The sequence below is a fragment of the Callorhinchus milii genome, unplaced genomic scaffold (assembly GCF_018977255.1).
Source record: "Callorhinchus milii isolate IMCB2004 unplaced genomic scaffold, IMCB_Cmil_1.0 Scaffold1, whole genome shotgun sequence".
NCBI lineage: Eukaryota > Metazoa > Chordata > Chondrichthyes > Chimaeriformes > Callorhinchidae > Callorhinchus > Callorhinchus milii.
Window position 1 is genome coordinate 1689401 of NW_024704742.1, and position 27975 is coordinate 1717375.

Here is a 27975-nt window from a genome sequence, read left to right on the forward strand (position 1 = left end):
GTATGTATGTATATATTTTTAGATATTCACAGGCTGCAGTTAGATTGCACTTGTCATGTTTAGCGGTATTTTTGTTTTACATTGGCTCTGTCTGATGTGTTCACAAGTACAGTCTAACACTCAAACTGCCGAGATGTACAGCAGCGAGTGTTTTCTTTGACGTGCTCCCGGTGCTGAACGTTCTGGTTGCAGGCACTTCTGAACATTGCGGGTAATCGTTCCTTCAAAAAAAAAGAAAAATAATAATAATAATAATAATAATAGATTGGTCACAACTATTGGTGGGACACCGCTGTGCGCAATTGGCTGCCGCGTTTCGCCCACNAAAAAATATGCAGTCAATTCACTTTACAGTCTATTCTGAAGCGCTTTGAGACATTTCAAAGACCTAATAAGGCACTATATCAATTGCAAGGATTATTATTTTGATTATTATTAGGTTGCTCGTACAGCCTTTGGGCGATCATGATGCTTTTGTGGCTATAGCTTACATCGCTCTGTTTCTCTGTAAGATTGAGATGATAAATCAGTTCTGTTTCAATTTATTTATACGTTGGTGTAGGTTTAATGTTGGAACAGTCAACACAGGTATTTCATGGCAATGTCACTGGAATGTCATTGAGTGGGTGATGCCAAGCTGGACTTTCCAAACCAATCTCTCTTAAGTGAAACCAAGTGAAGGACCACGTTTTCTCGTGGGCTCGGTCAGTCTCAATCACCACACATGAGCTCAGGATTCTGTCGCCGGAGAGGAAAAATTTACAGACTGAATTGCGTATTGTGCCGTAAGCCACTCTCGGACAATCTTTTTTCGTCGGCCAACAAAATAAATGTTCTTGACTGAATGTTTCTCGATTGATGCCAGAAATATTCAATCAAGAAAAACCTGGAAACGCGGTGACAACAAACATTGACAGTTTCCGTAACTATGTCATTCTGACCGTGCGCAACTCTGCTCTGATACAACCTCTACTTCCCCCATGTAATCACGGTTGAGGCAACGGGAGTTCGAACAGGATTCCTTCTTTAGAAGTGTCGCAACTTAGACACCGATATGACACTTTGATGGTGAGTTCCCTTTGAGGCTTTAAGGAGCTGGACGATTTCTGTTGCAGTCTTTGCAATAATACTTTGCATTGTTGTTTTGAACAGGGTTTCAGCTGCTTGCGCTGTGCATCCAGAGATAAAACGTTCTGCTGCTGTCATTCAGTAACCGCTGGATAATGCTGTCCTTCAGTTTAGACCAGACAACGTAATCCTGCAGTCCAGAAAGAGTAATCCTCTCAAGAGTTGTAAAATCGAAGCGGTGTTGTAATCGCCGACGGCAAACCCTCTGCTCTTGAGTGGGTAGAAAGACGATGGTCTGTTTTTTTTCTATTTGCGATTTTGGTCATTTGAATCACTTAGAAAAAAAACTTACAGAATTTTTCTTTCCGAAAACTATTCGGTGATCTCCACGCTTAAAAATTCAGGAAGGGTGGCAGGAGTAAACCAATCTCATTTAGGGGCCACAGCCCGGTTCCTTTATTGACTTAGCGATTTTGCGCTCGCAGCTGTTACAAGGCATCCAGTGGAGTTGGCAGAAATGATTATTATTATTAGCAGCTATTACTGTAATGGCAGGAAATGGATTAAATGAATAACTAAACCTTGGCCGCAGTAGGCTGGATAAAATAATTGGGGATGCTTGGCTCAGTTAGTGGCACTCTTCCCACTGGATCAGATGGTTGTGAGGTTAAATCTCATTGTTGAATATAATAATAATAATAATATGATCTTATAGTCCATTGCAGCACTGGGGGCAGAGAACACTGCAGTGTCAGAGGCATCATTTATTCGGACGAGACGTCAAACGGAGCCCCTTGTCTGGCTGTTCGAGTGGACGTTAACGGCGTCAATGGCACTATTGGAAAATGAAAGCCAGTTTCTCCCAACGTACTGGCGGACAATTCCCCCACAAGTGAATTGCTGACTCGCCGCCTGACTGCTTGTGCGACGGCAAAAGCCATCACGGTGTTTGGCAGCAATTGCCCGCAAAGTGCTTCGAGGTGTTTGAACGCGATAAGACGCTGCGAAGTTGCAAAGCAAACGTCTTCTTTGTCCACAAATCTTGATCTGGCAAATCTAGCGATCTGGACCTGTTTGGGATGGTGCGGTGGACCTCGCGCTCCACCCCTCGGCCTGCGCCCTTGGCTCAGGTGGCTCAGGCCCTCTGTACGCCCCTCAACTTTTTCGCTCCATCGGCGCAGCCGTGCTTTCAACACACTGCGCCCTGACCCTCTGGAGCTCCCTGCCCCAATCCCTCTGCCTTGCCCACCCCCCCACCCCCCTTCTTTGAGCAACTTCAGATCGCACGTAAAGGCCTTCTCCTTTGACTGCGCCTGCAGTCACCGCCATTCTTGAGCACTCCTGAGACGGGGTACACCCATCAGTGCCACATGTAAATGCAAATATTTGCTGTTGCGTCTTACAAGGTTGAAAACGAACCTCGTGAATTTACTTGTGTGATGACGGTAGAGTTCTTTGGCAAATGTTTCAAGCGCACATTTAGAGCGTTGGATTTAAGAGGAGACAAGTGGTGGGTTTTGTCCAATGCCCAATGTGATAGGGTAGAGGGCAGTAATGATATTGCCATTGACAAAGAAGATTTTCATTATCTCAAGGTTTCATTATCACTCTCTTGCTTTCTTCTCTAGTTCTTGCTTACTCTTTCTCTTGTGTCTCGCGTGCCCTCTGTTGTTCTCTGTTACTTTCTCTCTTTCACTCACTTTTGTTTTCAGTCACTTCGCTTTTCTTTTGCATTCCCCTCCTGGCTGTTTGTGGAATATTGCCGTGCACAAATTAGTCACTCTGTTTGCCCACAAAATGCACATCAACTACACGTCACAGTGAAGCACTTAACAAAATATACGGTGAAGTGAATTGACTGTATATTTTGTGGGCGAAAAGCGGCAGCCAATCGCGCGCAGTAATGTCCTACAAACAGTCGTGAATTGAGTGACCAAATTATTATTATTATCATTTATATAAATATATATATATATGTGTTTTTGAAGGGATTATTACCTCCCGGAAAAGCGATCCGACAATCGACTAACAAGCGGGTTCCTGCTTACTGCTGGGTATATAGAGGCGTGTGGAGTAAGGAAATGTGCCTAAGGTTTTGCCCTGCCTTATAACCTTTGCGCTGTATTTCTGAGGTCGACTCATATGCCGGTTCAGAGCTGCTGGTCCATTTGCAGATAAAATGGGTCGGGTGCTAGCAAGCCTCGAGGACTGAAGGGAGCAGTTGGAGGTCTCGAAGGTGATGCATGAAAAGACTTTTAAAACAAGTCACGTGCCTGCAACCGGTGGGAACCAAGGGAGCGAGAGACTACGCCGGGGTTCATTGAGTAACTGACGCTCTTCAGACTGGGACCACAAGGCGCCCATTTTAGCCTTCATTTATTTCCGGCAGACTCTCTTTTCTCCCTCCTGTGCTTTTGTGCAAGTTACGTTTCTCCACTGGGAGGCGGAATCGTACACGAGATGAATGTTCTGTTGCAAAATTGTCTGCGGAACTTTTTGGTTCTTGAATATAATCGAATATAATAGTAATCCTTGCATTTGATGCAGATCAAATCGCCTTATCACGTCTTTGAGACGCCTCACGGAATAGACCGTAAAATGAATTGACTGTATATTTTCACAGAAACATAGAATTGTACAAAGTTTGGTACAAACTCAATGTCACCTCCTGGTGTTTATACTCTATCCCTCTGGATATAAACACAATACAAAATTACATTTGTATAGCGCCTTTCAGATCGGGAGGACGTACCAAGGCGCTGAAAGCTCAGGACCCCAAATAAATCATAAAATTCTACATATTGCGGAACGTTGTTAATAAGGCAAACACAGCGGCTAATGTAGAAAGTAATATTTTCCTTGTCAGAATTCCAATAAAAAAGAATGCAACCGTCTGACAACCTATGGGAATAGTTTCCCGCCTGCAATGTCAGACGTATAGGTTATTTGGCCTCATATCGCTCAGGGGGTTAATTTCTGGTGAATCAACCCACCTGGGTTATTTAATTTGTCTTACAGACACACTCGAGAAGGGATCTTGTGATGTGAATAATAAAGAATTGAGGTTTTGGGTTGCGTATGATGAAACATGTCATTGTGCTTTACAGCAATTATTGTCAAGTATAATACTGTTTGTATAACACAGCCATTGTGTGCACAGCAAACTCGCAACAAACAGCCGAGCAGCGAACGACCATTTAATTTGTTGAATTGTTGTTCCAGCACTCCCGGCACATCACCCTTCTCTTTTACTGCGTTGACCTGTAACATCTGCCTGAACGGCCAAACGGGACCTCTGCTTAACATCGCATCCGAAGGATGGTGGTACCTCCAGCAATTTGTGGCTCAGTTGGTCGCACTCTTGCCTCTCGTGTTAGAAGGTTTGGGCTTCGAGCCCCACGTCGGGACTTTGAGCTCACATCGTCTAAGTTGATACGGCGCAAGTGGAGCTCTGCATTGTTGGAGCTACCGCCCTCTGGATGAGACGTTGGACCAAGGCCCTTCTTCTGCCTGTTCAGGTGGTTATTAAGGATCCAGTGTCTCCCATTCTCCCATAATAATAATAATAATAATAGTAAGATTCTCCCATTGTCCTGTTCAACAAACAATCCCCCGGATAAAATTGGTCACTCGCTTCAGGGCTCTTTGTGGGACATTGCTCTGTGTAAATTAGCTGCTGTGTTTGCTTTCAAACGCAATGAATGAATGAATGAATCAATAAATAAATAAATAAATAAATCCTATGAAGCATTTTGAGACTTCACAACCTAATAAGACACGACATCAATTGCACTCTTTATTATTGCCCTGGAGGAGTGTCGGTTTTAACAGGGCGAAAAACGTGTTGCTTCATAGCGTCACGGAACAACGTTTCCAAAAATTACGTCTAGCGGTACCGAGGCTGTTACGACACGTGATGTTTTTCGTGACGACGACATGTTTAATTCAGAGCCCACAATTACTCACTCGATAGATCTTTCTCGAGTCGTGAATTATTTTTAAGTTACAATGATAGTTCTCTGATTCTTTTTTAAAAAAAGGGCTGCTTTTGCTTTGAAATGCAGATCCCCCCGCCCCCCCGTCGGACGAAGCGTGAAGAATTAATTCGAGCCTTGCGCAGGCGAGCGTTAAGTGTTCGTTTGAGCAGATATTTTAAAAAAAACTTTCAAGTGGTTGTGGGGAAGGGGAGAGAGAGAGAGAGAGAGGAGAGGGAGTCTGGAATGGGATTTAAAATGTGTTCAGAGGTAATATTGTTCTTTGACGGTTTAACCATCGTCTGAGCCATGTAGTGTTCCCGAACCAATCTCCAGATGCGCTCACGGTGCTGCTCGGAGATTTAACCCTTGGAATAAACCGAGCGTCTTGCTTCGATGAGTTCCAGGCCTTGTTTGGCTCGCGCCAAAGTAAGCGCTGCCTCGAACCGACTCGGTCACAACTTGCCGACCTTCCGTCCTTCCGTAGGCTCTCCCGCCGAAGGGAGTTCCCGGGCTTCCGCCCACCCCAGCTCACCCTCCTGCTCCTTTCCTGCCGCTTTCGGGATTTGTGGCGGTGAAGGGCAGGTGCTCGCAGCGCGGGGCTGCGTGCGGGAGAGCCGCTGGTAGGGCTGCACGTGCCCGGAGCCATCGTGCAGGAGCCTGCTTTCCGCACAGCCCTCATGGAAACCCCAGGAGGCTGCGAGTGTGAAGAAAAGTGCCACCGAGGGCAGTGGGAACCACTTAGGAATCAGAGTTAGCTCTTTGCACCTGTTGTTATCACAAATTTCCTGTGTCGTTTGCCTCAGCGCCGATAAGAGCTTGGCAGCCTCTTGTGCCAGGATGGAAGCTTGTGACAGTCCAGAGGTACGGCAGATCGCAGCCAGTGCCGCTCCTAAGCAAACGTGTCCCCGAGTTCATTGTTTTGCTGCCACACCGTTTAAGGCTCTGAAGCGAGGCGTTTTGCCGACTGTTTTCGTTGGTCCTGCTGGATCGCTGCCAGCGGCAGCTGCGAACTCAGTGGAAACCAGCGAGTTGTCAGCCTGGCTCGGGCTGTAGTGTGCTCTCGCCTCCCTGAGTCGGAAGGTTGTGGGTTCATGTGCCCAGGGTCGGGGTTTGCAATTCATGGTCTTAAGCTGACACTCCAATGCAGCGCTGGGAGGCGTTGGATTGTCGGGAGGTGCTATCCTTCAGCTGAGACGCTAAAGGGAAGTCCCGTCTGCCTGTTCAGGTGAATATATTAACGTTAGAAGCCTCTGAGTTTAGAAGGTTGTGACTTCAAGCCCCACGTCGGGACTTTGAACTCTACGTTGACGCTGTTGAGACGGCTCCGGCGGAGGGCTGCATTGTTGGAGCTGCCGATCTTTGGATGAGACGTTAAACCGAGGCCCTTTTGCCCATTCAGGCGGATATGAAGGATCCAGTGTCAGTAGAAAAGGAGAAGGGAGTTTCTCTCTCCCGGTGTCCCGGCCAACAAACCCTCAGATAAAATTAGTCGTTGACTTGATGGTCGCGTGTGGGGCATTGCCGTGTGCAAACCGGGGCTGCCGCATTGGGGTACAAAATACCCAGTCACTACACTTGACTGTAACGTCCTGTGAGACGTGAATGGCGCTGTACCAAAAAGCCAAGGATTATTATTATTATAAGCCTGACAAAAGTGGTTTGTTCACCCCAGGTTCCCTAGGGCTGCACGAATAGAAGGCACCGTGCCTCAAAAGGTGGGGGCAACACACAAAAAAAATTACGGTGGGAATCAGATAAACATTAGATCGAAAACTGCTCAATTGTTAGGACGGCTACTTTTTGCATTGGGCCTGGGTCTGGCCAGGTGTAGCACAAGTCTTTTTATTCCGGGTCTTTTACGTTGCGAAGTTCCTCTGGCGGGTTTTTGTCACCAGTTCAGTCGAGGCCCTCCTTTGTGAGCTCGCCTTTCCCATTAATCTTCCTGTTGTTATTTTTATCTTCACCTGTCCAGCCCACTGGAGGTGCTCGTTTCCGCTATCGTTTAATTCAATCGGAATTCCCGCCTATTTCCACATTTCGTCCCACGCTCCGATGCCCTTTCAGACTCGGCTGAGGACAGCCCCGCTCAGCTCCGCTCAGCCCCTCTCAGCCCCGCTCAGCTCCGCTCAGCTCCCGGAGAGGCAAGAGTCAACATCACACTGCCTTTCTCCTCAGCTGGAACTGCAAACCATTTAGAAGCTGAACCACAGTAACCGTATCCCGCGCCGTACGGACCGACAAAGCAATTTTACTGTGGCCGTTCTGTGCAGGTTTTCCCCGGCCGCGGGTGAAAAATAGGACAGCTCCCGGGAATTGCCGGCCGTGTCTGTTTGCGACTTTAAACGGCACAACTTTTTAAACGCGCGTTCGTGTCGGAAGTGCTGCCGTTCCCATCTGCGTAATTTCTCTCGTCCCCGCACTGAATTCCACTGTGTATTTGTCTGCTTGAAAGGTTCGCGAATATTTGTGAGAGTTATTGAAACTCTTAACGCAAAAGGTTTTTTAAGATTTTCTGGGGCGATCTGGCGGCGCTTTCTTCTTGCGCTGCTCTCCGCGCATCGGGGGGTAGCAGTACGATGCGTGTACCGGCGTTTCTAGTGTCGGTAAAGAACCGACGCTCCCTGCTGGACCTTCGCGAGCGTTCCAAGAAGAGCTGGTGCAAAAAATGCTCGACAGAGTTTCCAGCACAATTTCCAGAGCTTTGCCGGGGAGAAACCCGCGCAGCGTGGGGTAAGGCACCCAAGGCTGCCAGCTCGCTCGCTGTTGGGACGTCCTCCTGACGTGAAAGGCGCTTTATAAATGGAATCTTGTTGTTGTTGTTGTTGTTGTTGCTGCCGCACAGGCACCGAGTGCCCACTGAGCAGCATTGCCTTCAGAGAGCCAAGAGGGGCATTTACTTGCGTTGCCAAGTAAGGATCCTTGCTCCAGCATTCAAAGCTCCGGCTGCGTGTGATCTGCAATGAAATACTTCTCGTCCAAATTAATCTCTGCCCAAAATCTTTTCACCTTGCTTCCCCCACACCCCCCCCTCCCACCTCTCTCTCTCTCTCTCTCTCTCCCTGACTTCACATTCCTCGCGGGAAAAAAAACGCATCTCTTTGTCCAGGCTTTTGGCCGGAATCCTTAATTCTTTCTTTCCCTCTACACGGTTCTCTCTCTCTCTCTCTCTCTCTCTCTCTTTCTCTCTCCGTCAAGTCTGTGAGACGTTCAATCTGTAATGGAAGGTCTGTACACACGAAAGTTATTGTTATTGTGGTCGTGCCTGGCTTCCCTCCAACTTGCCTGCGAGATGGCAATCCTTTGAATGTGTAGTGGGTGGGGAGGGGGAAGGTGGAGAGTGAAGCTCAGCTGTTGAATTGCTCTTATTGGTTTGTTTCGAATCTGGGGAAATAAAATGACATGCAAATATTTGTGTTCAAGCCATTTGTCCGGAAGAGCAGCAGTTAGGGTGGTATCTGACGAGTATTCTTCTTCAGTGACGGTTTTTACCTTGGTGTGCAAACCTGCAGTATTTCAAAACGGCTTCTTGCGGATTAAATCTAAAATAACAGCGCTCCTATTGCTGGCACATCACCGCTGCAGATATTAAAGCCACTTGCAAAGCAGGGTTTAGTCTTGATGTCGCACAAAGCTGGTCCGTCTGTCTGAGCCTGCAGGTAACGAGAAGAATGGCTCAATGGGAGGGATTAATATTTATAGAAAGATCAGAGCCTACGGCAGTTTTCACAAAGCATCTCCCCAGTCTGTAATGGAGTTAAAATCAGGACAGCTTTCATAAAGAGGCCCGTCACGTTCCATACTGAAACGCGGACCAGGTAACACTTCTGCGCACTCTGGGCAGCGGTTTGCGGTTTTTGTTTTGTTGCGGGAACCTGGCGCAACACTGAACCCTCAGTGCTTCCCCCCCTTCGCACCAGTTTGTGATCAGAAATTGCGACTTAAGATTCCAATTGTATCGGCTGTAGATTTATTGGCAAAATATTTTACTTGAAATTATTACTTTCATTTACGAATTGGTCTGTTTTCTCCCGCCGCTGTTCTCCTCGCCTCTGAATGAGCTGATGTACAATTCCTGGGGTGACAGGAGCCTTCCTGTGTCTCTCCCAAGTGTATTTCATGCACTGTCCCAAACAATGAGTTTCAGCAGACTACTTACCAATGGGCGGAGGTCAGAGTCCAGTCTGTTTCAGTCATTAATAATGATAATCCTTGCATTTGACATAGCGCCTTAGCACGTCTTCGAGACGTCTTAAAGCGCCTCACAGACTATACCGTGCGGGTGAATTGACTCTAGATTTTGTGGGCGAAACGGGGCAGCCCGTTGCGCACAGCAGCGTCCCACAAACAGTCGTGGATTGGGGCGACCAAATTATTACTGTTAATATAATTTTTTTTTTGGAGCATTATTACCCCCGGTGAAGCCATCGCCCACCGATTAACAGCCGGATTAGTACTTGACTCGCCTTTTCAAACGCCCTCCTCCTGGCTCTCCCCAACTTAACCGAGCACAGGAGCGGCCCACATGGCTCCCCTGCACTGAATTCCACTCCCCCATCTCACTGGTTCTAGCGATGGGTCCCTATCGGCGAACGGATCGATTTCAAAATCCCATGAAGCACTTAGAGACGTGAAGGTGAGCTGGTATTCAAAAGCAAGGATTATTGTTCATATGATCATCATTGCATTTTCCAATCTTTTGCGAATCCTGCGCCTCTTACAGCCCCTCGTGGAAAAAAAAAGAGAAAAAAATTGATGCTAATTAAACTATTGTTTTCAGAATCAAGTCAATTCTTCCCAAAATCCGGTGCCTTCGGGATAATTTAATAATAACCGGATAATTTTCTGTAATTTGAAGATATATCCTAAATGTTAAAGAAAATTGGCTTTTTTTTTTTAAAAAGCACTTGTTTTACAAATGCTTAGCCTCTGGCTGAGAAGAATGATATCTCCATCATGCCACAGTAACCTCAACCGAGTTATAAATGATAGCCATGGGCTGGCCAGTGCGACTGAAGAAAACCTTATTGACAACCGCCACTGACGCAGAGAGGACCGAGGACGGTAAATGGATGTGAAAGATAAGTTCACGGGGCACGTCTATGGGAATTCCTTGTTTTTAGTTCAGCCCGAGGCATTATTACCGTTCAATTCAGGCTTCCGCCGCTGCTGCCTGAGATCCGACCACAATTGCTTGCCGTCGTAGCATTTTTAAATACAAGTGACGTTACTTTTCTTCCTGTTTTCTTTGGTGGTGGGGGGTGGGGGGTGGGGGGGGGGGGGGGGGAGTTCTCACTGGGTCATGATCCCGCAGTGGGTGAGAGGTAGGCCTGATTCCAGCGCTCTCTGTTAGTCACGGACGCTTTAGTGGACTGTGAGCCGGCCGCAGGTGATGCTATCATCTCCCACTTGGGAAAGAGCCTGACCTCCCGGTCGCTTCCTCCCCCCCCCCCTCCGAAGAAAGCACAAGTTCAGATGTAAAGTAATGTGGAGCATTGGGAGGGAGCGTGTACTCCTGGTCTCCCAGCCTGTGTGAAGTGAAGTACACCGTAGCGTTAAACACTCTGCTTCTCCTCTGCTCTTTCCAGATTCTAGTTGCCTGAGCTCTCAGAAAGAATTGTGCGACACGGACGAGGGGTAAATGAGGTTGGCTGAACCCCATGGTACATGTCCACCCTGACGAGAGAGTTGTTGAGCTCCGGACGTCCTCCCGACGTGAAAAGCGCTATATCAAATGCAAGGATTATTATAATTATTATTATTATCTTGAATGTTATCGGTCTTTTGACACTCCACCGCACTGGATAAGCACTGGATTATGGTGACTTCTTAGCCCACTGAATTTATATTTTCGCTTGAGTGTCCAGACTGGCTCAGGTGGTAACACTCTTGAACCTGGGAGTCAAAAGGTTGTGGGTTCAAACCTGGCTTTGGGATTTTGAACAAGTCTAGAGAAGTCAACCTGACCTGACAACATAAAAGTACTGTACAGATGGAGGTGCCTTTCCTTGTTGGAGATGTCAAACTGAGATCTTGTCTGTCCGCTCAGGTGGGTCAGTGTTTGAAAAGTGAAGGGAGATTCTCCGTGTGTGCCGCCGGGCGAGTCATTTTTCAGGTAAAATTGGTCGTTCACGCGTAAGATATTGTTCGTAAGATATCATTGCGCTTAGATTGGCTGCCACGTTTACCTACAAATACACAGTCATTGAACGTCACAGTGAATCCTGTGTAGTTCTTTGAGACAATCTGAAGACGTGATCAGTCACTATCACAAATGAAAAGATTATTATAATTCTTCCTCTTACTATTATTGTATGCAGTGCTAAAGAACACTGCACTAAATATGGTACCTTCACACGACCGATAAGTGGACGATCTGATGGTAATCACGTTAAAAGACCAACAATGATAACCCATTCCATTCACCTTATGTGAACGCGTTAAGGCAACGTTATTACGTCACAAATTCTGAACAATTTCGAGTCCCGAAACTGTTCAATTCTTATTGGCTTTAAACTGTGACGTGTGTCCCGGAGAGGCTGGTTGAGCATGGTGTGTGTAGCTGTACCCACGCACGAGGTAGATAAACTGATCCAGGCTGTAAGCATTGATTTGTTGTGCAGTGCTACTGAAATAGTACAATACAATAAAAGATCACCATCTATTGGAAATGCCTCAGCATTGCAGGTTTTTATTTTACTGGGATAAATCAGGCACGCACACATACATTTAATACTACTACTACTAATAATAATAATCCTTGCGTTTCATGTAGCGCCCCATCACGTCTTCGAGACGTCTCCAAGCTCTTCACAGAATATACGGTGAAGTGAGATGACTGCGCATTTGTGGGCGAAACGCGGCAGCCAATTGCGCAAAGCAGCGTCCCCACAAACAGTCGTGGATTGAAGTGACCGCTTTATTATGGTTTTTTTTCTTGAGGGATTATTATCAGGTGTGTGTGTGTGTGTTGTGTGTGTGTGGTGAGTGAGGAAACTTGCCCAAGGTTTCGCTCTGACCTGCCAGGAATCGAACTCAGGTCTCTCGCTTGCGAGGCGAGGGCTCTTGTGCGTAATGAGTGTCAAGTCTGTAGTTGGATGCCGTTTGTACTGTGGTGGCTTGGATCCTCGTTGTCATGGGTCACGTTATAAATGTGGCCGCCAGTCAGCCCGTCCAACTCGTCAGGTCTTGCTGCGGATGTCAATGGTGACCGTTCCCACAAGCTTTTGCAGCTGTTGCTGAGATGGCAGTCGATGCTGGGAGATGCTTTCCAATCTCTCCCCCTGCACGGGAAGCTGACCCCTCAGCGCTGGATGACCGATAGATTGCGCCCTTCATACGGGATAGTGTCTTGGAGCTCCGGGCAATGGCTTAGTTTGTCGCTGAGTCTGAAAACTGAGTACAATGTGGAATAATGGGGTGCCATTGTATGTGCATTTTCTCCCATTCCTCCTATCCCCTCAAGTTATTTGACTGTTGTCCTTTCACTGGGGTTATGGATTCGCACGTATCCTTCGGTACCTCTCTCTCGGCCGTTGCTCATGTGCGAACCGTGATGGTGAGCGTTGGAGGGTTTTTGCAATCCCTGGAACAAAGGCTATTGCAGCCTTACATGATACTGTTATCACCCAAAGGGCCATGTGTGAGCACCTTCTATCAGCGAACAGCTTATCGCTAGCAGAGACCCGAGCTGGTGCTTTCCTCGCTAACCTTAGGGCATCGGAGCCAATTGTAGACTCCAAACTGCTGGCCCTACTGAGAACATCAGGAGGACGCCTCACAACACATTCCCAGTACCGGCTGGGCACCTGCTGTGGAGGTGGGGTCTGAGAGGGTTGGGAGGGCAAGGTGTCCGAAAACTTCCTGGTCGGAGAAAGAGTGGAAGGGAGGAGCGAGTGGGAGAGACTCTGGGATCCGGTTCCAGTTAAATCAGCAGCGGACCGAATCTTAAACGGGATTTCTGTTTTTCAAACGTTCCAACATGTTGAATGACGTGGAATTTTTAGGAGACTGAAACAAGCCGTTTGGCTCAACTCCGCTCTACGTGTTGTCTTCTCTCTCTTGTGCGCGCGTCAAGTTTTCCTCTTAAAGTCGGGCAATGAGTACTCCTTCTGACACCCGAAGCGTGATGAGCTGACCTGCTGGCCTCCTCCGCGCTTCAAGGCAATCCATCTCCAGAGAGGAATTTCTTGTTGGTCGCGGGAATTCTAAAGGAAAGAAACCTGTGAACGAATCGGGGGGAGGGGAGGGGGAACGGAGAGGAAAAGTACTGAACAGCATTTTAAGTTGATTACAGGTTTTAACGCTGAAAATAACTCCTTTCACCTGCCTGACGGGGTAACGGGTCAACCCCCTTCGATATCACCTGTAGCCTCCCACGCCTCCCGGTTCTCTTTCCTTTTCCTCCTCTGAACTTTTCCTTTCTTCTCCCTTCCTCCTCTCCTCTATCTTCTCTTCTCCTCTCCTCTCCTCTCCACGCAGTCGTCAGGCAAGCGCTCGCTGCATTAACTTAACGCCTCTCGCTCTCTCTCTCTCGCTCTCTCTCGCTCTCTCTCTCACTCGCTCTCTCTCGCTCCCTCTCTCCCTCTCTCTCTCTCTCCTCTCACTTTCTCTCTCTCTTGACGCCATAGTTTCTAAGATTGCCTTCCCGTTTCCTCTATTCCCTACAGGCTGACAGTCGCCGCGGCTCGGATACAGTCGATAGAGTTGGCCTGAGGTGTTGCGCCGATGGGGGACACTGGCTCGAGACGCTCCACCCTTGTCTCCAGGCTGCCGATATTCAGACGCAGCTCCGCGAAAAGGCAGGGCTCGTTACCTTCTTCCCCGTCCTCCGCCACCAATGGAGCCCACACCTCGTCCCCCTCCAGCACCAACTCCAGCTCCAGTAGCGCCGGCAAGCGCCGGGGCATCTTCCGCGCAGCCTCCATCGGCTTCCACGGCAAGAAGAGCCACGAGCCGAGGGCGGAGGCCAGGAACTCGGCCCCCCACCTCTCGAACGGCCTCCCTCTCCCGGAGCAGCCGCAGCCAGGCGCGGAGAAGAGCGACGAGGGCGTCAAGTCGAAGGCCAGGCATCCGTTCGGGTTCCCCGGCAGCTCGAGGGGCAAGAAGATCACCAGGTCGGTGACCGAGGACTTCGTGAAGGGGAAGGACCCGTCCGCCAACAGGAATGTGTTCATCAACTGCATCAGCGCCGGGAGGTCCAGCTTCGATGAGGCGGACGATTCGGGCTTCCCTGACGACGACTCCAAGAAGCTCTCCTCCGCCAAGCACTCCGGCCGGAAACTGCTGCCCAAGTCCTTCTCCACGCATGCCAAGCTCTCCAAGCAGGCCGCCCGGAGCCAGTCGGCCACGGCGGTGGACAGGCCCGTCGTCTCGCCGCGAGCCCATGAGGCGGAGAGCGAGCCCGGCATCGAGGCGCGCCCCCCCGCGTGTCTGTCGGGGAGAACACCGCCGAGAATTCCCTGCTCTCGAACGACCACACCACGGCCCAAACCCCGTCTGAGTTCACGCCGATTTCAGCGGATTCCATCTCGGAGGCCGACAAGGAGTCCCCGGGTACGCTCGAGTGTCAGCCCGCGAGCCCTGCCCCTATCCCCGCGGGCCCGTTCCGGCCGGCCGCTGGTTCCGGACCGAGCCCCTCGCCGCGAGTCGAGCGCGCTCCACGGAATGAGACCGAGGCCGCCGTTGAAACTCCCGACCGTCATGGGGAGAAGGGAGCCGAGAGCGGACGGGCGCCCCCGCCTGAACCCGGGACGGCAAGTCCGAATGCAGGCGAGCGGCGGGCAGGTCAGCGTCCGGAAACGAAGGAGGCTAGTTCGGGAGAAGCCCGGCAAAGGCCGCCCGATCTCGTCGCAGCGATCTCCCCCGTCGCGCACGGCGTACCTTCGGTGCGGAACGGTCTGGACGTGCTGGATCTATCTGCTGCCGAGGCTTATAAGCTGCCGATCGCGAAACCCGTCTCAGTCGCTAAACCTCAGGAGCAGAGCCACGGGACCTCGCAGTCGACAGGTACGTACGGCGATTCGGCGCTCTCGGGGCTTGCGCCGTGTCCTGTTTGTGTCGGGCCGCGAGATCTGAATTGGTCCGTTTTAAGAATCGGGTTAAGCCCGTTCGCTTCTTTGAAATAAGTTTGCAGACGGTACTTCCAACGCTGTCTGACTTTTATGCCGCCGTTCTGGCTGCATCGCCAATGGGTGTTGTATTCACGTGGGTAATAATAATAATAATCATAATAATAATCCTTGGGTTTGATACAGTGCTTCATCACGTCTTCGAGACGTCTCAAAGCGCTTCACAGGATATGCTGTCAAGTGAGTTGACTGTGTATTTTGTGGGCGAAACGCGGCAGCCGATTGCGCACAACAGCGTCCCACAGACAGTCGTGCTTGGAGGGTAAATCCATCAACAGGTTTAACATGATAATTGTGTATATATTGGGGGTCTAACTTACGATACATGATGAGAGAGAGGGTTTTCCGCAACAATTACTACAAACTTCCACAATACAAGAAAGAAACCCCCTCCCCACCCCCCCCAAAAAACTGGCAGCTCTTCATCTGTCATTGACGATTGCTCAAACATAGCTCAAAGCTGCTTCCAGCACTGGACTGCGCTTTGAACGATGAGACTATCCCTCAGGTAGATAATGAGGAAACAGAGTGCATATCTGCTTTGTTTGGCTGTTTGAACGCGAGAGCCTATGACATCTTGTGGATTATCTGCCAAAGGAAGATTGGGGAGTGGATAATGAAGGGTCCATTGATGTCTGGTCGCTGAGAAATAAGTACTAAACCAGCAAAGGAGTGTGTTCTTCAGAAAACGCCGCCACCGAAGAAATCCCGACAGCTTTTGAATGCTTCCAAGCAAAATTCGCGCACCCGCTCTCAGAGGCGTTTCGTGCTTCACGCTGCAGAGGCATTTGGAAAAAAAATTAATCGAGGAGTTCTGTGCTCCAGGGGTTAATTGGAACTTCAGCACAGTGCAGCAGGAGGAGAAAGAGACGAGAGAGAGGGAGAGCGAGAACGAGAGAGAGGTGGGGCGGGGGGTGGGGGGGAAAGGCAGTGGGTTTTCGCAGAGAACGTTAGCGATGGCAACAGCTAATGATTTAAAGGAACTCGTTCCTGCGCTGAGATTTGGAAGTAATTCATTGCTGCTCAGTGAGATAAGCCACAGCCCTCCCTTCATCCTGGAGGAAATTACACTTTCTGCAGCGGCGAGAAGGATGAGATGGGTGGCTTCGACAAGAGAGCGAGGCATGGAATTTCCAGGCGCAAGCTTCCTGCTTATCTCGCCCGGCCCTGCCAGCCCCGTCACAGTATGCTGCAGCAGTCAGTCCCTAATGTAAATCCATTTTTAGATCTCCTCGTCCGAGCGCCTGTTCCTGGAGTGAAAGTTATTAAACGCACTATCGCGCTGCTCCTTCCGAAGAGCAATTTTCAGCTGCTTTACTTTCCATTCCAAACCCGTGATTGTTGCTTTCACATTGCTGAACAGCGATGCATTTTTTTTTAACAACGAGGACATGGGTTGGCATTCACGACAGGAAGCACATTCCAATGGAGATGCTTTATACCGAAGCTCTAAGCTCTTGTAACAGTGCGTCTGGTCTAGACGACTTAACCTACATCTCTCCCACCCCCCCCCATCACCGCCCCACAACACACACATTCCACCCCCTTAACTGTAACGAAAGGTTGAAGCGGTTTGAGCTTGTTCTCGCTGGAAAACCGGAGAAACATGATTGTGAGATTGTCCAGTGCTTATTTTTCAGCTTTTCTGCAGTTCTTGAAAAGACAACTGTTTCCAAATGAATAATAATGATGTAATAATAATAATCCTTGGATTAGATATAGCGCCTCTTCGAGTCGTCCCACAGCGCTTCACAGAATATACTAGTGTAGGGAGAGAGCAGGTTGGAGAGATGGGAGTGTGGGGGGCGATGTGCCAGGGCAGGAAGGGATTTAAATACAAGTGTGAGGATCTTGAAATCGATCCGCTCTGTTAGAGGGAGCCACTGGAGTTTGACAAGGACTGGGGTAATGGAGGTGCGGAGTTTAGTGCGGGTGAGTATTCGGGCGGTGGAGTTTCGAATCAGTTGAATTTTGTGAACAGTGGAGCAGGGGAGACCAGGGAGGAGGGTGTTTAAATAGCGGACGAGGGTTTCAACAGCTCCTGGAGTCTCAGGCGCAGGCTGGTAAGAGCCAAGGATGGGAGTGTGCGAGTTCTGCTGGAGTCTAACCAGCTACGACCGCATAGTCTGCCATTAAAAGCAGTGCCTGGCAAGCTTTCCTGCTGCTTGTCCAGCGAGGACCATCCTACCTGTGAGGGCTTTGACTTGCTGTGTTAACGGGAGCTGAGTGGGATGACTTCCCGGCTCCAGTGACTGGTCTGCCCTTCGAAGTCCTGCCGCGGGGAAAAATTATTTCAGGAATATGATTCATCTGTACTGTTCGGAATTTTATCAAATGTACAAAGTCGCAGTAGGAAGAAACCCCTTTCACAGATGCCCTTTTGAGAGCAGCAGGCGAGGAATTTTTGAAGGTTACCGAGAGATGCTCATCACCCTGAGGTCAGTCGAGCGCGGAAATCTCTGCTGTCGGACTGAATCGATTCCTAATGAGAATTTTAGCATTTCGTGAGTTGGGAAGTGAGAGATTCCAGGAGGAGGTAAGTGACTGGTTGGCAATGAGGACTGACAATATTTAAATAAAACCCTCAAGTGTAAATAGCTGACACCGAAACCCGCATGCCCACTTTGTATGTGCTGACAGGGTCGGAGTACTTGTCTGACTTTACGCTTCCAGTTGAACTGGTTACCGGGGTTTGAAAAGAACTATCAGTGTGAGAGACGCTTATTTTTTTTTAACTCCGTGACACTTACAGACATCGGAAGCTGAAGATTGTCACTGCATTTACAGGATCGCTAAAACCTGGGATCTTGAACGCTTGAGCGAAACAGTTAGTAATCCCCGACTGTCTGCTCCAGATGTCAACAGTAATCTGCTAAAAACAAAGTGCCTGGCGATATCCGTGCTGCCTGTTACACTGACCCTGTGCTGCTCAATCCATTCAGTTGTTTTGTAAACCTATTAGAAGCCAAATAGAAAGCAAAATCAGCAGCTGACTGCGCTGTGTTCTATTAGGGCGGCTGTTGGTTGACAAATTATAGGGGAGTATAATGCTACAGCTCGGAAACAGGTCAGTTGGTCGGTGAAAGTCCCGGAAGCTCTGGAACGCTCTCCCTCTACCCCTCCGCCTCGCCCCCTTCCTTCCCCATCTTCGGCTCGCGCCTGAAGACCTTGCTTTTCGACCGTGCCTACGGACACCTTTCCCCCCCCCCCCACCCTCCGGCTCGGTGTCGTGCTCTGGGATGCCGCCCTGCGTGAGGGGGCGCTGTGTAAAGGCAAGTTGTTGTTGTTGTCGGCACCGGAACTTTTCTCAATGTGAAACCACCGAATCTGATTCCGCTTTCCTGCTCACTCCCCATCCCCTGTCATAGAATTATACAGCGCAGAAGGAGGCCATTCAGCCCGTCATGTCTGAAAAGAGCTTCCAAATCAACCCCACTTCCCCCCCGCTCTATCCCCATAGCCCTAGTCAACCCCACTCCCCCTGGAAACTTGTCCTCCCCAAACACCTATCTACTTCTCTCTCGAAAGTTGTTATGGAATCGGCTCCCACCAGCCTTTCAGGCAATGCATTCCAAATCCGAACAACTCGCTGTGCGAAAACATTTCTCCTCACCGCCCCTCTGCTTCTTTTAACAACTATTTCAAATCGGTGTCCTCGGCTTACTGTCCAGTGGAAATAGTTTCTCCATTGAACGTTCCTCTTTTTCAAGCGCCTATCTGATGTCCCTCTGGGCGGGCTGTTATACTGCAGTGGTCTGAGACCTCCAGACCAGACCACTTGGCGTTAAAATGCCTAACTTCCACATTGTTTGGTGGACGCTGCATGGGTGAGGACTGGATTGGCTCGGTCATGATGCCCCAGCAATCAAATAGGTCGTTAAATCTCACCACCAATTGCTCAGAGACATAATAATAATAATAATAATAATCCTTGCATTTGATATAGTGCTTTTCACGTCGGGAGGACGTCCCAAAGCGCTTCACAGAATATACTGTAAAGTGAATTGACTGTATATTTGAGGGCGAACGCGGCAGCCAATTGCGCACAGCAATGTCCCACAAACAGTCGTAGATTGAAAATGACCAATTTATTATTGTTTTTGGCTTTGAAGGGATTATTATTAGGCTCTGTGTGGAGTAAGGAAACTTGCCCAAGGTTTCGCCCTCTGCCTGGAATTGAACTCAGGTCTCTCACTTGCAAAGCGAGTGCTCTAACCACTGAGCTACAGGACTCCACGAGTCCACGAGACATGGGTAACTGCCACTGAAATCGGGTACAGGATGAAGACTGCGGAGTTTCTGTACCCCGGTAGAAGGAAAATGGAGCTCAGTGTGTGTCGTCAGCCTGGTTCAGTTGGGAGCACTGTCGCCTGTGAATGAAACCCATGTTGGTTCATATTTTCTAGGCTGACACTCCATTGCAGTACCGGGGAGGGGGTGAGGGGGTGTTGCTGAATTATCAGATGAGATACTAAACTGATGTCCCATCTACCTGCCATTAAATGACCCACGATGCTGCTTGAAATGAGAAGGAAGTCTCTCGCAGTATCCTGGCCAACAATCCTCCAGATAAAATTGGTCAATCCGCTTTATGGCTGTCCGTGGGACATTGCTGTGTGTTAATGGGCTGCGGTGTTCGCCTGCAAACTTCGCGGTACTCTTCGCAGTTTATCCTGTGGAGCGCTTTGAGACGACCTCCTGATGTGAAAGGCATTACACCAAAAATGCAAGGATTATTATTTATTATTATTCACGTGTTTGGGGAGACGACAAGAGTTAGGAGAAAACTTGGCAGAGAGGAAATGAGTAGAGAAAATAAACTGAAAACAAGTAAGATAGATGCTGCAATTGTTATTGGAGAGTCAGGATGGAGGAAAGAAAGAAGGCTTAATGGAAAAAATAATATTAAATTACTGGAATAAACGGTGATGGAGAGAGAATTAAAATGACAATAAAACCAAAGCGTTCAATAAATGATCCTTAATTTATATAGTGCCTTTAATGTTGTGAAACAGGGGATTGCTGTCCAGTGCAGTTAAATATGATGGATAGTTTAATATGGTGCACAAAATTCCCCCAATAAAGTCAGGACCCTGAGAAAAACTTCCTTCTCTTTTCAAATGTCAATGGTATCTTCAATAATATTGAAGAAGAAAAAAAATAATAATAATCCTCACAATTGAGCACGTCAGAAGGACTCAAAGGATTTACTGTCAAGTAGAGTGACTGTGCTTGTGGGTGAACTTGCGCAGCCAATTTGCGCACGGCAACATCTCACGAACCCACCTCCACAAAGTGGGCTCGCGAAACCACCTCACGAGCCCACTTTGACGCACAGCAAGATTTCGGGTTAAAATCCTGGGGGATGGGACCTGCTGCAACACAACCTCCGGTGTTGCATCAGTCTGGACGGGTTGGGGCTTGAACCCACACGACCCTCTGACCCGGAGGCTAACAACCGAGCCAAGCTGAGAGGATGGGATTGGATTTGGCGAATGCAGTGAATGGCGAATGAGTGTTGGTGCTGGAGAGTGACTGCGCAGGGTTGGCAGAGCTCGCCTGACTGCTTCTTTCGTGGGGTTTCGCTGCTCGCGCCAAACTGCGCATGCGAGCAAAAGCAATCGCGCCACGTTGCCGTGTGTTTGCGCTTGCGCTTTGCCGCTGATTCACTGGAGCACCGTTAAATCACGTGGCGACGTGCAAACAGCAGCTTGGGAGACGCACGTCGCTTGGTTCAGATCATGTCGCGGCCGATGAACCACAAGCGGCTTTTCGCTCACTCGAACCCAGAGTGCGTGACCGGCCGTGGATTTTTTTTGACCATCTGTACCCGTTTCACGTTGCTAACCCATCTGAGCTCTCGACGTTTTTCCCGGTCTCAGTTTACGTATCGGTAACAAAGGAAGACTCTCTCAAAGTAATTGCCGTCCACGTTCTTGGGAGAGAGGGCGGGGGGAGGGGGTTGGGGGGGAGGAGAAGAAATGAGTAGGTTGCACCTGCTCTCAGTCCACGGTGCATTGTCTGTGTGTATCTGTTTAAGACGTTGTCGGTACACTTTGGCGATTCAGGGACTAGACTACCCTCGGTGAGCACAGCAATGTTTGCAGGACGAGGCCTCGTACTGGGTTCATTTGTCAATTTGAAATTTGTTCTCTCCTGTTATAATGCGTTTTTTTTAATCTTTCACAACTATTAAACCTTTCTATTCCTCCCGGGATCTCGAGAAACACTTCCGTTAGGAATGTAAGAATGGGAGGTTATTCAGCCCATCGAGTCTTTTTTCGCCAGGACGTTAGGTTGTGACAGATCTTTGACATCTTCCGTGCAAGTGGTGGCGGAGCCTGAGCCACTCTGGGCACCAATAAAAACCTGTAGCGCAGGGGTTAGAGCACTCACCTCGCAAGCGAGAGGACCTGGGCTTGATCCTCCGGTAGGTTAGGTCATGGGCGAAACCTTAGGCAAGTTTCCTTGCTACACACACACGTCTCTGCTTAACTACCAGTAAGTAGAAACCTGGTTGTTAATCGATTGGCGGATATCCTTCCGGGGGTAATAATCCCTTCATTAATAAAATAATAATAATTTGGTCACTCAATCCACGACTGTTTGTGCGATGCTGTTCTGCGCAATTGACTGCCTTGTTTTGCCCATGAAATACAGTCACTATACTTTACAGTGTATCCTGTGAAGCGCTTTGAGACGTCGCAACGACGTGATAAGGCGCTGTATTAAATGCAAGGGTCATTATTATTTTATACGTATCCTTCACTTGCCGCGTACCTATCCAATTCCCTTGCGAACATCACAATTGATGCCGTCTCTGAGGCCTTGTTCATCAGTCATTCTACTTTTCTGTAACCCTCTGCCCAAAGCTCTCTCCGATCTCTTTGCCAACCAGTTTAGCTCTAGGTTTAAGAATATGTCCTTTGTCTATCCCTCCAATTGAGGGGAGAGTTCCTGTGTAGATTGTCATTCCCTTCATTATTTCATACCTCGCAATCAGATACTTTTGTTCACCTCCTCAACCCAAGTCTTATCCCAGTGAATTGTCACTGGACCGCTTTCAAGGCCAGATCATCTCTCTGTGTTGTTTTAATCAGACCACATTATTGGCTCTCCTTTAAATCTGAAATAGAAATAGCAAGCATGGTAAATGTACGTTCTTGTAATGAAACAACACAGGTCTCTTGAGGCAATTATTCCCTTTGGTTCTCAATCCAGTTTTAAAATTCATCCCCATCTCCTTCGAGAAGACTTTTGTTTTATTCTTCTGAAACACGGAAGAGAGTTCCTCTACCCCGTCGAAAGTAAAAAAAAAAAATGACAAGTCTGCGGGGAAAGAGCGGGACAGAGGGACTAATTGCCCTTCAAAGAGCTGACACGGACACGATGGGCTGATTGACCTCCTTCTGTGCTGTCGGATTCTATCATTCAGCGAATTCCCACTTTCAAGCCTTACCAAAGGCTGTAAGGTTTTCCTGGCGTGAATTACTTGCCAGCTTTGGTAAATTGACCAGCGGAGATACGGGGTGTTTAATCCGTTGCTCTAACACCAGGGACTCATCAATATTGAAACGCAACAACAGAACGACACAGAGGGAGCTGTACGTGAAAGAGAGAGACATCAATCTTGGGAACGACTCCCGGCTGCACACTCCAACCATAATAGCCGTGTGCAGAAACCTGGCACGAAAGGGAACTGTTTCACGCAGACGCCGGAAGGACCTGAACTTCAAATCAGCGCAAATGATCTGATTGCTCCAATCGAAATCAAATTAGAATTTCCCTGAATGATTCCAGAGTAGCTTAAAACTGAGGTCAGATCCCTATCCGCTAAATAGCATTCCAGTATTTTATGGTAATATTTGTAATTGGCATTTTCTATTCACGGATTTAATTTAGTGGGCGCTTAACGGCCTTTTTGCCTGGCTGTCTGTATCAATTTGCTGAACAAATTGCACTAACACTTATAGGGTACCCTCCACACAGGGCAGCATCTCAGAACGCTCATTTTGTCCCGGGCGGTACCTTGAAAGAAGGCAAAACACTTTGCTCCCCACGTGAAACAAAATTAAATTTGTCAATTCGTTGTTAATAAAATCCGGCGCATTCGAATCTCTGCCGTCTGTGTCCTCACACCACAAAATGGTGTAACCCCATCCTCCCAGTCCTTGTCAGCCTCCCCTTTCGTAGAACAGGTCGATTTCAACCACCTCACACTCATTCCCTGGCATCTCCTTACCTTTCCATGTAACTTTCCAAGTGGAGTCCTGCAGCTCAGTGGTTAGAGCGCTCGCTTTGCAAGCGAGACACCTGGGTTCAGTTCCAGGCAGGTCAGGGCGAAACCTTGGGCAAGTTTCCTTACTCCATACGCCTAATAATAATCCCTCCAAAACAAAACAATAGTAAATTGGTCATTTTCAACCCACGGCTGTTTGTGGGGACGCTGCTGTGCGCAATTGGCTGCTGCGTTTCGCCCACAAAATATACGGTCAATTCACTTTACAGCATATTCTGTGAAGCGCTTTGAGAGGTCGAGAAGACGTGAAAAGTGCTATATCAAATGCAAGGATTATTATTATTATATTATAACCTGCTTACATTCCATTCCGCCACCCATTTTCCCCTCCGCCATGTCCCTGCACCCCACCACCACCGACGACCGTGCTTTCAGCCCCCACACCCCAAAACTATGAAACTCGCAGCCCCCGTCCACCTGTCTTGCCCCCTCTCCTGAACCTCTTTCAAATCGCACTGGAAGTCATTCCTCGTCGGCCGTGTGTACGATCGCCTCCCCTTTCCCTCTCCCAGCCTTGATGTCAAGCTCCGCCTTTGTTCAGCGATCTAATATGTTTGCTCCACATATAGGGCTCTGAGAGGCTATACCCTGCGTGGAAGTCGTAGTTGTTGTTGTTGTTGACAAGTGCAAGTTGTTGTTGTTGGATAGAACTGCATCCAATGACACAGTCTGCACTGAGTTTTGTTGGTCTGAGCCAGGGCCGAATTGACCGCAGCTTTTCCCCCAAGTGCGGGACATGGTTCTTGTGCCTTTTCAGCGCTGTGAGACGCCTCAAAGATGTGATGAGGCACGACAGCAAATGCAGGGATTATTATCACGACGATGATGATGATTATTATTGTGAATGATGGCAACTTGGGTGGGTTACTGCAGGGCAACAGCGTGGGATACCTTCCCCCCACAAAACAGGTGGACGTTTTAATTCAGGGTAGTTTCTAGATGCGTAAGAATGCGACCTAACGTTTAAATGATTCACATGATTATACTGTACTTTATGTGGTTTACACGCAGCATTTGACAATGTAGTAGCTCGGCATTACTTGCTAAACCTCGACCTTGGGTCAGTCTGGCTCAGTTGGTAGGGCTCTCGCCCCTTGAGTCAGAAGGTGGTGGCTTCAATCCCCACACCAGGACTTTGAACTCATTTAAGTCAACCCTGACACTGCAGGGCAGGAGACGTTAAACTGCGATCTCTTTAAGTGGGTTGTCAATCTGTCTCACTCATTGCGATTGCTCCTGTTTTTCCTTCAGGTTTACCAGGACTGTATGTAATATGCGCTCAATGCTTCTGTCTATTTTCTGCACTCAAGGTAAGCCTTCCTATCTTGCAGTGACGGTGAACCGAACCTTTAGCCCCCACCACGAAGAGAGATGGGTAGAAAGGCGCCTGAGGTCCTCATCTGAGGGAACGTCTGGAAGCAGAATGAGCCACAGCATGAGAGACGGGCGAGTGGAAGAACTGAACAGTCTGAGAAAACCGCGAACAGATTCATCGTCTTCGAAGATGAACAGCATGGTGGGTGCATTGAGATCGACCTTATTTTCCCCTGTGGCAATGTGTTTTAATATTTGTTCCAGCGGATTTTTTTATTTATTTTTTATCCACCCTGTGTTGTTTCATTGGAATAGTCTGAGAAAGTTCCATTCAGCGAATATAGATATTTCTCAACACGTTAACAGTGCAGATCTTTTCGAAACGTTTCCTGGTGTTTGTCCTACACTCGTCCTTCACAGTCCTGCGCTCTCTTGCCCTTCTGGGTCAGTGCATCGAAATTTAATCCGTGTTTATTCTTTTTTTTATCCCATGAAGCATTTCCTGTAGCTGTGTAAAGTCACCGTGATAAATCTCTTTCTGAGGAAGAGGAATGCTGGTTTATCTAACCGTTGCCGTGTTAGTACCGCGTGAAGGGAGTATTTAACAGCGTGGTGTTGTGTAGGGCTACTTCGGATGTTTGATGTCCATAGTCCGCTTGCTTTGTTGGACCAGCAGAGCTCTGAAATAAATATAAAGCTTTAGTCAAGCCCTCTGCGATAGAAAAAAATGACCTTAAATTCTATCAATACCTGCGTGAAATTGAAGGCCCCCAAGAGCGATAGTGAGAGGGATATTTTCCGTACGTTCCCATAACGCTTCTTCCTCAATAAATCATAACAAATGGTCATCTTTGCATCGATATAGCTTCCTTCAAATCGCGAGGATGTCTTAAAGCGATTGACGCGATTTTACTGTGAAGTGTAGTGGCTGTGTATTTTGCAGATGAACGCAGCAGCCCATTGAGCCAGCCTGATGTCACAGGGAGAGCCATCCCCTTGAAGGCTGTTCTCTCACCCACTGATTTTAACTCCGTTGGGATTTGTATCCGTACAATAAAATTATTCACCCGGGCAGAAGGCTGTTCATATCATCGGAAATGTTCTATCAGAGACGCACGATGTCAGTGCGTTTCTAAGAAGGGCAAATTAGGTTCAGGTGTTGTCTCCTCTGAAAATGTGCCCTGTATTCCCACTACTACACGTTGTGGATGGTTTGTTTGCTGTGGGGCTTTGCTGCTGCTGATGCCAATTCTCTGAAATACTGAAAGAATCATTCCTACGATCTGGATCTTGCCTCCGATAGTCTTGTCTCAGCAACCAGTGCCCTACAATCTCTATTTCTTCGGATTTCAGAGCGAAGAGGGAGATTGGAGAAGATAGGTAACAGTAAAGCTCGCAATTTATTGGACGCACAAATTCATAAAATGCCACAGAAAATCTGCCAAACTCCTAAAAGATCAATTTCACTCGCAGGAAATCCTAATAAGAAATTGTTTTAGCACTTTATGCAAACGTCGAACAATAAATCCAGTTAACTGGTTGCTGTAGATTTCAATGAGCCCCATTTCACGTACAGTCAATCCTGACATGACACATTTATTTTACGCTAATTCAAATGAACCCCAGCTATTAGAATTTACTATCTGTAAATTGTAATAAAGCTCATTTCACCTACAGTTACTACTAATGAGATCCATTTCATATCCATCGGTAAATGGATATTAAAGGTCCCAGAACACCATTCAAACGGAGAAGTGAGTTTCTCCCAGTGTTCTGGATAAATTGTTCATTCATTCAAGTTTGTGGGACCCTGCCTCAGTGTTTCCCTGCAATAAAAATAGGGATGATATTTGAGAGTAATTGCTTGTCAAGTGCTTTGAGACATTTTATCATGAATTGGTACCGTAAAAGTACAAGTTCTTTACAGTCACAGTGATTTCTAATGAGCCCCATTTCATCACGAGACACGTCATAACATCACGAGATTGGTATGGATGAAGAAGGCACTTCGAATCATCCAATCTCATCATCCCATTGCACCCAAACAACTATCCTCCCATTCACAGCATCAGTCTTTTTAATGGAGTCCGGTGTTCTGGTCTCAACTATGTTTCCTAGTGTTCTGGTCAGAGTTTGACCAGAACCGTACGCAGAACTCCCAAGTGCGGTTTGACCAGAACGCAATACAGACCGAATAGAATATTGCTTCTGGGATCTAAACTTAACTGATTTAGCTTCATAGCCAAACATCCTCTTTGAGGATCATTGTTCTGTAAAAAATTGCCGTTCTTAAATCCTGTGGTACACTTTGAAACATCTTTCCAAGAAGCACTATGTCAAATGCAAGGATTATTATTATTATTATTATTATTATTATTATTATTATTATTACAGCAGTAAATGCCATATTCTAGTGCCAATTTAAGTAAATGAGTAAGATTGTTCAGCCGTGTCTGTCAGGGTCAAACGAAAGGGATTAGTATTCTTCAAGCTGGTGTGTTGTGTGTTCTTGTTGCATGGTTAAAAACTATTATAATCTTGTTATTTTTATGCTATGCCAAGATATTGAATAACATATCTAAAATTAACTGCAATGGATGCAAACCGTTGGATAATTTTAAAAAAGTTGGATTTGGATATCGCACCTCTAATCTCAAAATATCTCAAAAAGTGCCTCATAAGCAATTGGTATCAAGTGTAAGTGACTGTGTATTTGTAGGATAGCAAACGTAAGGTCCCACCAATGGCAATGACCAATTTATGCCTAGTCTGGATTTTGAGCTCAAGTCCGCATTGGTGTGGGGCTACTGAGCTTATCCAACTCTTTATTAATTCCATTGTAGCTCAGTTGCAAACGCAAAAGCCTAATAATAATCCCTCCAAAAACAAACAATAATAAATTGGGTCATTTTCAATCCACGGCTGTTTGTGGGGACGCTGCTGTACGCAATTGGCTGCCGCGTTTCGCCCACAAATATACAGTCAATTCACTTTACAGTCTATTCTATGAAGCGCTTTGAGACGTCGAGAAGACGTGAAAAGCGCTACATCAAATGCAAGGATTATTATTGTATTATTATTATAAGTCATGTTTCTGGCTTCGCAGGATCCAAATGTGCACAAAATGCTGGTGGAGCCTCTGCACGTTTAGGATGACGATACTATATTTGTGCGTAGAAGTTATACGTTT

At 47.7% G+C, this 27975-nt stretch overlaps 1 protein-coding gene across 1 annotated transcript in view; it reads left to right on the top strand.

The window, feature by feature from the left end:
• ccser1 (coiled-coil serine-rich protein 1) overlaps positions 1-27975 on the top strand; it is a 444926-nt gene that overhangs the window by 80661 nt on the left and 336290 nt on the right. The window contains exons 3-5 of the mRNA XM_042337524.1: positions 13712-14472; positions 14562-15050; positions 24803-24987. Coding sequence (XP_042193458.1) covers positions 13770-14472; positions 14562-15050; positions 24803-24987 — 1377 coding nt within the window. The 5' untranslated portion in view covers positions 13712-13769. The remainder of the gene's footprint in view (positions 1-13711; positions 14473-14561; positions 15051-24802; positions 24988-27975) is intronic.